Genomic DNA, 12977 nt, shown 5'->3' with positions numbered 1-12977 from the left:
CTGTAGAGGCAACAGCAGAGGAAAGTTATTCCTAAGTTTTCAAACATAAAGCATAGACACAACACAATTCTATAAACCTAACCAAATAGAATTAATGGGGAGGGCGTGAGCTCCACTGACTGCAATAATGTTCACAGGCAGCTTTGCACACAACTCGAGTGTATGGGAAAAGGGACTGTCAATATGGAGGTCTCCTCATACACAGACATCTCTGTGATCTTGCAGGAGGTGATCAAGAGAGGAGCGGGATCAACTCTCAGTCAACACAACTATAGTTGTTTCTTTTAAGCCACAGCAAGAATCAGAACATTAACTGAAGAAAAAGAATGAGCAGGGTGTGATATTTCCAAGACACAAGAGTTTCAGTTTCACACAGTTGGTCAAGTAAATTCAAATTCCATATTGTAAAAATGTAAGTCAATAATGATTATATGTCCACTGGAAGGACAGATAGTGAAGCTGAGGCTCCAATACTTTGGCCACCTCATGAGAAGAGAAGACTCCCTGGAAAAGACCCTGATGTTGGGAAAGATGGAGGGCACAAGGAGAAGGGGACGACAGAGGACGAGATGGTTGGATAGTGTTGTCGAAGCTACAAGCATGAGTCTGACCAAACTGTGGGAGGCAGTGGAAGACAGAAGTGCCTGGCGTGCTCTGGTCCATGGGGTCACGAAGAGTCGGACACGACTAAACGACTAAACAACAACAACAACAAAGTCAATAATTAAAAATACAGTTAATACAAATATTGCAATACTTTGAATAGCCAGTACCTTAATTAATGCTTCCATTATATACAAAGCCAGATAATAGTAGTTGCACACTTTTAGTTCTAGAATAAATGTTGAAGAATACTTTGGTATAAAGTGAAGAACGATAGGGACACAGTTCAAAAATGTCATCATGGTACTTATATATTCAAATTCATCCATGAATACCATATGGTGGCACATTCTTAAAAACTTGTTTCTGGGGAGGGAGGAGAATAAAATTTTGAGCTTTGATTAGTTACCAAATCATTTAGAAAATTCTGACCACTACATTATATTTACTTGTTCATACCATACATGAGTAATTAGACTATTTAAAAATGTATGATAAGACCCATAGACAGGCAGGAATCTAGCAACAACTAGAGGTGCTAAGGAGTCTTGTGAAGCTAAATGATAAGAATGAAAAAGTGTGCAAAAGAGTCCTGCTCCTCTTCCTTTCTTAAAACTGGGCACCCCTCCCCATTGGAAATGGGGGATTTCCCAACAGAACTATACATAATTGTATGGGCTGTTTGAGACACTCACTCACTTCTCAAACAAGGGGGTATCCAGAGGTATCAGAGGAAGAACAGTACAACAACACACTTGTATTCTTTTCTTTCTTGCCAACACTGACCTTGCTCCAAAGAAACATGATGCTGGCAAAGCCAAAAGTAGAATTCTGCATCCAATCTTCTACCCATCACTGTCATCAATGTCTCCTCAGCCTCAGCCCCCTTTCCCTGACTAAAGAGTAGGGAGTCAGCGGAGAATGCTGACAGCTCCTATGCTCAGAACTGGGCCAGAACACTGGCTGGAAAGAAGACTCAACTGAGCTCTATACTGATCTCCACCTGCACACACAGGGATATGAACCGCTGTCAAGAGAAATCTAGACTCAGGGCTCCCAGCACTCAGCCATGCCGCCCCCACCTCCCGAGCCTAACCTCCTGTGCCACTACGGCTGCATTCCTGCAACCTGAACTGTGCATCCAAAGGTTACAATATAATACAATACAATCAGGGTTACAATATAAGCACCACCATCAGACTTTAGCACTCCCTTGCCTTATAAAATCCAAGCTTCAGAGCTTGCTCTTCACTTTGAATAATGTGCCTCTCTGGGCAGGATCATGTCTGGAGAAGCCAACTCCTCCCTTCCCCACACAGCTGACTTTCGCACTGATTATTTGCAAGCCTTAGCTCTCTGATCTTACTTGCTGATTTTGGAACTTGCTATTACTTGCTTTTGGTCCTTCAGAACGCTGCTTGTCATTTTGGGACTTGATTAACTGCCTGGAACTGAACTTCTCACCTCTAGACCAAGTCAGCTCTCCACAGAACTGGAAACTTGATTCCTTGTGGCCAAACCCCAGCAAACCTCAACAACTATGCTCAATATTTTGATTACTAATCTTAGCAAATGAGTGTGCATGTCCGTATAATTTTACTGTGTAAGCACACTACCTTTTCTATCAACCATATTTTAGCAAACATTAATAAACACTAACTTTGGTGCCTTAAATGTTTCCTCTTTCACGCTGTAAACCCAATCAGATAGCAATTTCTTCAACTTTACCAGCACTCCTTTGCTTTCCCAATAGGTCTTTACTTCATGAATATTCATAAACCTAAAATATTTAAGACAAGGTAATTGAGAAGAGAAGCTAATAGTAAGAAAATAGTAAGATCCTAAACATATCTCAACTTACATTATCATAGAGTGAATTTGAGAATACAGATATCAAGACAGCTGCTTCACAAAAAAAAAAACCATTAACAATGCAATCCTGAATGTTTCCTTAGAAGCCTGCTCTTCAGGAAAAATGTTCAAGGTTGCTTACAAAACTTCACTTTTAAATAACAGAAAGATACAAAATCAGCGGAGAAGGAAAATAATGACCATACGAACGTAAGGTCAGTTCAGCATCCCGTTTTCACAAGGTTCAGCCAGTTGCCTATAGGATCCCTGAAAGAGGGACCTAGCCCAATTTCACACCAAAAAGGGAAATCAATCAATTCTGCCTAATATACACTCTTTTGCAAACTTAACCACAGCATTATGTATTTTTGCACACATTACTTGACCAAAGTATACTGCATATTTGGAGAAGTGTCAATTTTGAAGGACGGTGGTGTTTCAGAAAGTTCAGGTCAGAAATTATAACTCAATCAAATCTCTCTGTCATCCCTAGTTAGGACCAAGGAATCTCCCTCACAAGGAATGTCCCAGGCTCCCAAGAAACCATCCTGGTGAGACGGGCCCAATTCTCAGCTCTTGTCCTACCTTTCTAATCTGTTGACAAATTCTAGTGAGCTGATGATCAAATTCCCCTCTGTGTACGGGAATTTTAGGGATGTGATACAAGGGAGAGCTGGCTTCCCCCAGTTGAAGATTCCGGGGGTGGGGCTGATCAGGTATCGAGGAGATTCACCAGAGACTAAAGGAATTAGGGTTCCATTGCTCTTAGTTGATCACATAAATGCCATTAATGAATTGCTGGATGACCCATTTTTTTTGCATGCCAGCTGAAGGTATTTTGGCAAGTGACTGCTTTAGACTGCTTTAGTTAACGAATATATGTTTTCACTCTTTTAAAGCAACTCAACTAAGGCAACTCTCCACTCACAAGTTCCCCACCTATGTTTTAGTGCCACTACTCTCCTCCATTTTTTTCAGGTGTTTGGAGCATATTTTTTTAATGCTTGTACAAATATGTCTTGCCTGACATGAAATTGCCCACCCCCAAAGGCTGCAGACAGTACTCAGAAGGCATTCTCAAAGGCAAAGGCTCCTGCAACCCAGGGCTCAAAACATGCAGTTACAGCCAAAGAGAACAATCAATCTGTGCAGGCCCAGCAAGCCAGAGTGCTAAGTGGGCTAAGAGCTACAAAGTGGGCAGTCATAACCACAGTCCTGTCCTTGGTTCAACGTGTGGCAATTACCACAGGACTCTGTCTCAGTTGCTCTAATAGAAATGCTAACCGGACCTCCATCTTGTCAGGGTTGAGCTTCAGTTTACAAGTCATCATCCAGTTCTTTATTGAGTCCAGACACCAGATAAGCACTTCCACTGGACTCTCAGGCAATTCTCACTAAACGTTTCCCTATGTACTTAAGATTGCATTATTAGGTTATGAACTTGTGTTCTAAGGCCAGTGGTTCCCAAACTGTGTTCCATGAACCATCAGTAGTGTGTGATCTTCATTCAGGTGGTTGGTGGGATGTCTGTAACAATAACATTAAAAATCATACAGCACTTATCTTTTTCTTTCTTTAAAATACAGCACTTACTTTCCTTCAATATCAACATAGCTTTCTGCTGCACCTATTAATGTTTGGGCAGCATCTTGGTTCAGCATTCCACTGTTGTATTGCTTCTGATAACTGGCCTATATTTTGAAAAAAATAATGTATATACTGAATGAAATAACTGTTGCTTTCTTCAGCAACATGCATTATCTACCTACTGAACAACATAGCTATCTATCTGCCTCTGCATGCTAATTAAACTGTTAATTAGCTCTATTAAAAACACTGAGGTTACATGGAAGTTCTTTATGTAGTGCTTCACATTATCCCCACATGCAACCTGTGGTTTAAACCAAAAACAAAACAAAACCTAAGAAGTATGCATGCACACGAAAGCTCATACCAATAACAAACTTAGTTGGTCTCTAAGGTGCTACTGGAAGGAATTTTTTTATTTTTTATTTTGTTTCGACTATGGCAGACCAACACGGCTATCTACCTGTAACTAAACCTGTGGTTTGTTGGTTTGTTTTTTGTTTTTTTAAAGACAGCTGCCTTCCCCAGCGCTTCTAATATTGGATAGCTTTAGCATACTCAGGAATCCAAAGTTTTGCGTCTTTATTGTAGGAAATGTATATCTTTTGTGCATTCTGCACAAAACATTATTCCCACATGCAGATCATCACTTGATGCATTGTCAGATACGAGTCTTCAGTTTATGCATTTCTCAGACTAGTCTGTAACTAAAGAAGCACCTCTCCCTATTCATGTACTAATATTTTTGGACGATGCTAGTCTCAATTTTCTATCACTGAGGGAAGCTCACTTTATGGTGATGCGGGAATAGAGGCGGCACTCTATCTGTGAACTGTCATCATTTCGGCACTAGGTTAAGACTTACTTATTTGTAGGTTATGTAAGGTGATTATTATCCTGATGTTGTTTTTAGCTGCTTTGTTTGTTAGCATATCTTGTTAATTTTATGATTTGGTTGCAGTTTATGTGTGCTTGTTCTGCACCCCTCTGGTACCAGCACTGATGAAGAGTAGACATTTTCTAAGATTTCCTAGTCATGATATCAGGTTGAAACTCACCTCATTCAGCAAGTGAGCCCAGAGACTCTGAGGAGCCAGAGTAGAGGGAAGAAATTGTCCTCAGCATGTATCCTCAGTGATCCCACTCTCACTCCGCAGCACATGTGAACCTCCTGAGATGTAACACTAACCTTATGCTTTCATCTTGAAAGCAGCAACAGAGTCAGTCTCCATGGCACCAGAAGAACTAATTCCCAGCTCAACTGAGAAAAACTTATTTAATTACAAAAGCCATTTTTCAGGGTGATGGTGGAGCTAATTACTCTGAGCAGCATCCCTATTTAAGCCTCAGGGAACTCTAAACCACCGCTGAAGCAACATTTGAGTTGGCCATACATGTGTGAGCCTGAATGCCATTTGCAACTGTCCAAGGTTCTGCTTGGGCCTGAACTTCTATAGGAGGAGTGGGGAACCTGTGGCCAATGGTCAGGGATGATGTTGGGAACTGAAATCCAACACGTGGAGGTCCAGAGATCCCTCCCTTCTATTAAACCACAACTTCCACAAAGGCTTGAAGTACATTCTGGCTGCAACCAATGCTTTGAACAGAACATTCCTAGATTTCTAATCCAAGAAACAGACTTCAAAAGTATTTCAATGTGGGAGGTAATCGTTACCCTTCCAGAGCTTGAGCCTTTCTTGACTCTGATGAAGGATTGGGATTTATGTAATTAAATATATATTCCACTCGGGGCTTTTTTTCAAGGGAGGCGTTCGTGGTGAGTTCCAGCACTCTTTTTTCTAGAAAAACAGCACTGATTCTACCTTTCCACCTTCAAAAGCTAAAGGAGGCATACACCATCTCATTTTTATCCTCACATCACCCCTGTGAGGTACGTTAGGATGAACGATAGTGACTGGCCCAAAGACACCCAGTTTGATCCTTTCTCCCCATCCTAGTCTGATACTAATCACTGGCAAAAGCAAAAAAAAAAAAAAACCCCAACACCTTATACTTTAAATCAGAGTGGGCAAACTGATACTATACAGCAGGTGAAAAAACTTTCAGTGATATGTAACAGTGTGTGCGATAGAGTGGGGTGAGGTGGACAGAGTGCAGGCATCAATCCTTCATATTGGAAAGGGACTGTTACAACCACGTCCCTATCTTCAAATGTGAAATGCTGATTGTATGATTTAGCAATGCAGAAAAATCCAATATCCAGCCTAAGCATTTTACAACACTGTAATAAGACACAACACTACTACATTTTGGTTTGAAAATGGTCTGCAGTACACAGTGTAATAATCTCAGGCGACAACTGATTTTTCAGGCAGCATTATGCACTTGACTTGTGGGACTACCTCCTCAGTAGATTTTTCTAGGATTGTGCCACTTATAAAGATGCCATGCTACATAAGAAAACAAAGAAGGGGATTGATTCTGTCAAACTCAAGAGTCCAAAGTGGACTAATCTCATCCACACCTGCTCAATCCATGTGCCTATCAGAATGTGTGTCCTGCAGATTCCTTATACTGTGGTTCAAGGGCTGTAGCACTACCTCATAAAGGGGGATTTGTATAGCAAACACATAGCCACTCCCACACTTTTTCTCTGCAATTCTTAAAGTGTGATGGCACATCAAGTTATATCACTCCCAGTGGGATTTGCAGCACTTAAAACTTTGCAAAGTGAGCAGTAGTGGTAGGAACACCTCACACTAGGCAGATGAAACTGCCCTTTCAAAAAAAAAAAAATATGTGAAAAGAGTTTCCCCTGCCACTCTGGGCGGCTTCCAACAAAAGATTAAAAATACATTTTAAAAATTTGAGGGCTGCAATCCTACAGGCACTTACTCAGCAATGGGACTTACTTCCGAGTAGACATAGTTAGGATCCCCATTTCTGGGCCATGCCTTTATTGGAACCACACTGAAATGTGGGACAATCCTGCATCATCCAGACCTTTCCTCACGTGGATCTCCTCCCGCTCCCATGCTACCACCCAGCTCCGCTGGGCAAGGTGCAACTTACTGCACAGAGGTGCGGGGTGCGCACGGCTCCTCGGTGTGCAGGCGGCGGTGTGGGTGCCCAAGAACCTGCCTTGCACCAGTTTGGGCACATCAGGAAATCAGGGCAGCGTCGACACTGGTGATTGGAGGCGTGGGCAGGAGCCCCGCAGATGCCACCCAGCCAGGCGCTCGCACGCAGAGACAGCACAGCGCCTCTATAAGAGCACCCGGAGCCACGCAGCCTGCCCTCTCTGCATGTTCACCCTGTCCCTTGCCCGCACCGCTGGATGCGGGTGTGCCAAGCCAGGGGGCCTCCCGGAGCCGCACCACCTCATCCATATTTGCGCTGCCTGCCTCGTCAGGGAGTCTGCCACTGTTACACAGTGGTGGGTTCTGCAGTTGCCGGGCGGCTGGGTCAAGGAACCTGGCGGGCTAAATCCGGCCCGCAGGCCTTAGTTTGAGGACCCCTGCTTTAACTGGTTTGATCACAAGTAAGAAATGTGGGGTAGGCAGGTACGGAGTAGTCAACGCACTAAATTATTCTGATTAGGCATCCTACAGCAAAGAGTGGCTTCCAATAAAACTTTTGGGGGGAAATGCCCAACATTAGAACTAATTCTCAGATTAACAATGAACTATTTCCTAGGAATAAAGTGGTAGTTATAAAAGACAGATAAAAAGATCTCTCTACCTTAATTATGTGGACACCTAATATTGTATTTTTAATAGCTATGGACCACACTAGAGACAATGTATTTTGAATTCACAGTAAAACATATACTTTAAGATTCAAATGTTCTATAGAATTGGGACTTTTCGTTCTGAACCACCATAAAATGCTCAATTATATTGTTAAGTAATTATAATCCTGAAATTACATCAATAAAAGGCCAATAGAATTAAAAGTACGAACTATTTGTGCCGTTAAAAGACGCAATCTGGCTTCTTCCATTATGTCAGCAATTTGTTGAGAACTTCCTTCAAATGTAACATTGGCATTACATTCTGGACATCTAAGTGATTTGATCAGTTGATCAACTTCTTCTGAATCTAACTGCACAAGGGGGGGAGGATAAGAAAAACAGAATATACATTGACTGAAATCTCAATATCAAACCAAGGGTTATATTAAATTAATTTAAGAATCTAAACATTTTGGGCACAATCCAATGGAAGTTGAGCACTTTTATACTCTACTGTAGACTCAACAATTTACAAAGAATGCTGCAGCATTCACACACTAAAATCCTGTCTTATCTACCCTGCTCACGGTGCTGCCTGAAGTCACTGATTCACACTACTGTGTGGCAGGGCCAGTTTGGTTTAAATCACACACAGGAGTCACAGGAGACAACTCTAGGGGGCCATAGGTGCCTGGACACCCACAATAATATACCATATTTTTCCATCTATAAGACGCCCCCTTGTATAAGACACCCCCTATTTTGGGGGACACAGATTTAAGACAATGGGGAGAGATGGCCCCATGTACAGTCACACCTTGAGTTAAAGTAGCTTTGGGATGAGTATTTTCAGGTTGTGCGCTGCGGCGACCCAGAAGTAACGGAGCGCATTACTTCCGGGTTTCGTCACTCGCGCATGCAGATCATCAAAATGATGCGCGGATGCGGGTTGCATTTGCTTCAGGATGCGAACAGGGCTCCGGAAGGGATCCCGTTCGCATCCAGAGATACCACTGTATAAGGATGCCTCCTAATTTTTGACATTATTTTTTAGTCTTATACACATTTATTTTTTTAGTCTTATACACGGAAAAATACGGTAATTGTGGGGGCAGAGCACCCACAAAGTCAATGAGAAAAGCTGGCAGGTGGCAGCAGCATTGCCTCCGAGAATCAGTTCAGCTCTGCCCTCCACAACCAGCCAGCGAGGCACCCTTCACACATCTGTGTTGTGGCAATGGGCACCCACAATCCTGAGGGCGAGATTGCACCCCAGACAGGAGCTGAAAGAATGGGCTTAACTCTGGCTTGATTGCATCCCAGAATATCATGTCAGCGTGGTGAGGAAACACATCAGTTTCCTCTCACATGATTCTGCCTATCCACTCTGATTGTTTGGAGACAACTTTTCCACATCATCAGAAGTGCAGCTGGTTGGGACTTGGGGCAGAATATTTTCTGGCAAGATGATACATGATTACCATATGGTCAGAGGTTGAATAATTGTTCCTAAAGCCCGCTTGCTCATGGCCAATCAAATTTGAGTCGTTTGCCCAATGGGACAGCTTGGACAGCAAAAATTTTGCATAGATTTTCCCGATGATAGACAAAAGGCTGATGTTCCGATAGTTCTCCGGGTCAGCAGGGGGACCCTTTTTATGGACTGGCACGATCACGGCCTCCTTCCATGACCTAGGGATAAGCCCCGTAGAATTAATTGCATCAAAGACTTTGGCCAGAATTTCAGCCCACCACCTTGGTTGCGCAACAATAGCCTCAGCAGGGACTAGATCCGGCCCGGGGGCTTTGCCCGTTTTCAGATCTAATATCAAGTCCATTATCAGGTCTGGGTCAGTGGAGGGCCACAAAGGTAGATGGTCGGCTCGGAGTTCCGTGGATGAGTTGGATTCCTCTGCCAAGGAGAAATATTTACTCAAGAATTGTTCCCATGTGGGCGCAGGGATAATCGTCAGTGGGTACTTCCTTCCTCTTTTGTTTATCAGAGCCCAAAATTCCTGTGGTCTGCGGGATCTCGAGGCCGCAATCAAGGCTCGCCAACGTTTTTGATACGGTTGGGATGTGTGAGGGAATTTATGCGGTGGTGTCCAGCCTGTGAAACTCCCTGCCCCAGAAGATCTGTTGGCTCCATCCTTAATAGTGTTTATAAACCAGGTGAAAATGTTTTTATTCCAGCACCCCTATGTTAACCCCTAGTTAAGAGATTATGCTGCCCCTGACTTATTAGATAGTTTTGTTCTGCTATCACTTGTGTACTTTTTAAAAAAAATCAAACACCTTTATTATTACAGTGGTACCTCTAGTTGCGGGCACGATCCGTTCCAGGGTGCCGTTCGCACCCCGAAAAGTCGACAACTAGAGCAGCACTTCTGCGCAAGTGCAGAGTGCAATAGAGCGCTTCTGCGCAAATGTGAAGCGCACAGAACGCTTCTACGCACATACACGCGGCGAAACCCGAAGTATACACTTCTGGGTTTGCCGTGTTCACAAGCTGAAAAGATGCAACATGAACCTAACACAACACAAGGTATGACTGTATTATTGCTTTCTGATCTTGCTTATCCAGACTTCTGTGCCTGACCTTCCATTACTCAAACCTGACCTATGCTTGACCATGCTCTGCTTCTTAGATATTGAACGGGTGCCTGCACCTTCTAGCTTAACCTTCAAACATTTGCTGAAACCTTTTCTTTGCTACCAGGCTTATGCAGATAATTGATGAAAAACATTTTCTTAATAGTTAGCTGGTGATCTACTTTCATTTTATGCAGTTTTTATTGTGTTACAATTATTATGAACCACTTTGATATTTATAGAAAATTGCAGTTTACAAATATGTTTACAAATAAATAAATGTTCAAGTGGACTCTGTGCCTAACACAAATCCCCACTAGGCTAGAGCCCTGTTTCTCAGCTGGGACCCTGACCTAGGGAAAAACAAGAGCTAAGACAAGCAATGAGAGATTCCTCAAAATTTGTGGTCCTTCTTGGAAGTATTTAGTCCAGCACCTTCTATGTCTCAGTCCTTGCTGTCAGATGAATAACATGAAATCAGGTTGCTACTTCTGCCAAATTCTTTTAACAAAGACACAGCAGGTGAATTGCATGGCTAAGCATGACCTGAGGTTGACCCAACAAGTGTCATACCCCGTCTCTTCCTTTTGAAGAGACCTTAGCATGGCAAATGACAGGTGGCTCTGTTCTGGGCAAGCAAACGGACAAGTGAGCTCAGGCTATGAGCCCACCTTGCATTTGGTTTTACACACTTTCTAAGTTATGTTTATTTAACACTAACTGAAAGATACTCACTTTATAAGGATAATCTATTTTAATTGCTTCTTCAGCCATTGTCCAGTTTGCATCAGCCAAAAATCTATCAAGTTTCAGCATTGCAAATGCATTGGCTTCCATTTGTCTGATTCGCTGAACAGCGTTATGCATTGCCATACGTTTTGGAAGAGTAATATTACAAAGGCCTATAGAAACAGAAAAGTAGTTCATTGGTCATAATAAGATTTACAAGACAGCAGCAAAGGTCATCTAATTCCAGACTCATGAGTGCTTGATACAGCAAAGAGACAACAGCATGGCTGGGAAATAGAACCCTACCTCATCAGGGCTCCCAGTTGTGAGGAAGGCTGAAAGACTGTGCATCTGAACATGCTTAAAAGCCCCTTCAGACCTTCCAAGAGGGCGAGGGATGGAATGGGCATGCCCAGTGAGCACAAGGAAATTAGGAGTAGGGTCAGCATGCAGAAAACTGGTCTTCCTATCCCGTTTAAATCATATAATTTTTTAAAAAATGCTTAATTAGGGCTGAAGTTGAAGTATGAATAAAACACATTAATTTTTATTTTAATAAAGAAAAGAAGAAATGTTGAGAGTATTACCTAGTGTTGTAACCAGCCTTTTCACAGTGGTAGAATTAATCATCAAGGTCAACAAAGACGCAGTTCCTGAATGCAGTAATAACTGAAAAGATTTGAGCAATTAGCATCTCTATCATAACTAGTAAAAGCAGCAATATAACATTACATTTTATAGCATTTTATAATACTTTAGTCTGCTTTGGGAGTTCAGCACAGAACAATAGAAAGAAGCCAGAACTACACATTACAATATCACCAAATATGGCAAAAACCTGATGCTCCTTCTCAGCAAAGTAGCAGCAGGTAAGCCAGCTGTTGAATAGCACTGTGGACAAAATAGTGTCCTATGGCACTCCATAGTGTAAGCACCAGGGGGCAAAGTGCACTCTCCCAATGCTACTCTTTGGACCTGACCCTGCAGGAGTATTGTAATTGCAATACACTGCCACTGATACACGGTTCAGAAGGATATCGTGATCAGTGGTATTGAAGACTGCCAAGAGATCAACCAGAAATAGCAGAGTCGCATTCCCTCGCTATAAAAGTCATCCATAAGGTCAATCAAGGCTCATTCAGTCCCAAATCCAGGCTTGAACCCAGGCTGTCAAAGATTAGATCATTAGTCTCATTCAGGATTGTCTGCAGTTGTTCTGCCAGAACTGTCTCAGTCACTTTCCCAAAAAAGGAAGTACAGTGGTACCTTGGTTTACAACCATAATCCGTTCTGGAGGTCCGGTTGTAAACCAAAACAGGTTGTAACCCAAGGGGCACTTTCGCCAATGGGACCTCCCCACAAAATGGGTTGTAATCCAAAAAAAGGGCACGCACTTCCGGGTTTGACATAGTTGTAATCCAAAACGGTTGTGATCCAAAGCGGTTGCAAACCAAGGTACCACTGTATTTTCAATTGAGCAAAACTTGCTACAACCCATTCAGTCCAGGGCTGACCTTTTCAATAGCAGTCATTCTACTGCCTGCAGAATGGTCAAGCACTGACCCCACATACCACTTTTCCACTGCAAATTGCACTCTCCCACTTGGCAGAGAAGTAATGCCTACTGGAATTTTAAGTACCTTTGGAATCTGTTTTTTTCTTTTAAAAATGCTTATTTTTACTTATTGTATTTTTCTCTCTCTTTAAAAGTTCCAGCCATTGCATCTGATTTGGTTTCAGAGCCCAGACTTCAAGCCCACGCAGAACCATGAAGCTTAATGCGTGGCACTGAACCATTTCTTACCATAACCACTCTGACAGAGTTATTGAAAGAAAAAGGCAAATCATCTGTATCAGCCCTAAACATCTTAGGAAAAGAGCAGGACACAAAAGTATGATGAGACCCTACAAATGTTTAATC

The 12977-nt window shown here is 42.5% G+C and overlaps 1 protein-coding gene across 4 annotated transcripts in view; it reads right to left on the bottom strand.

Moving 5' to 3' along the window:
• LOC310752084 (solute carrier family 9 member C1-like) overlaps nt 1-12977 on the bottom strand; it is a 59293-nt gene that overhangs the window by 27471 nt on the left and 18845 nt on the right. For all 4 annotated transcript variants that reach the window (XM_083591807.1, XM_083591809.1, XM_083591806.1 and 1 more), the window contains exons 10-15: nt 11644-11725; nt 11063-11229; nt 7966-8106; nt 4048-4145; nt 2264-2383; nt 774-969 (exon numbers count right to left, since the gene is read on the bottom strand). In XM_083591807.1, coding sequence (XP_083447933.1) covers nt 774-969; nt 2264-2383; nt 4048-4145; nt 7966-8106; nt 11063-11229; nt 11644-11725 — 804 coding nt within the window. The remainder of the gene's footprint in view (nt 1-773; nt 970-2263; nt 2384-4047; nt 4146-7965; nt 8107-11062; nt 11230-11643; nt 11726-12977) is intronic.

Source organism: Podarcis filfolensis (genome assembly GCF_964270895.1).
Source record: "Podarcis filfolensis genome assembly, chromosome: 1".
NCBI lineage: Eukaryota > Metazoa > Chordata > Lepidosauria > Squamata > Lacertidae > Podarcis > Podarcis filfolensis.
The sequence above is the reverse complement of the archived record's forward strand: the minus strand, read 5'-3'. Positions and strand labels throughout refer to the sequence as shown.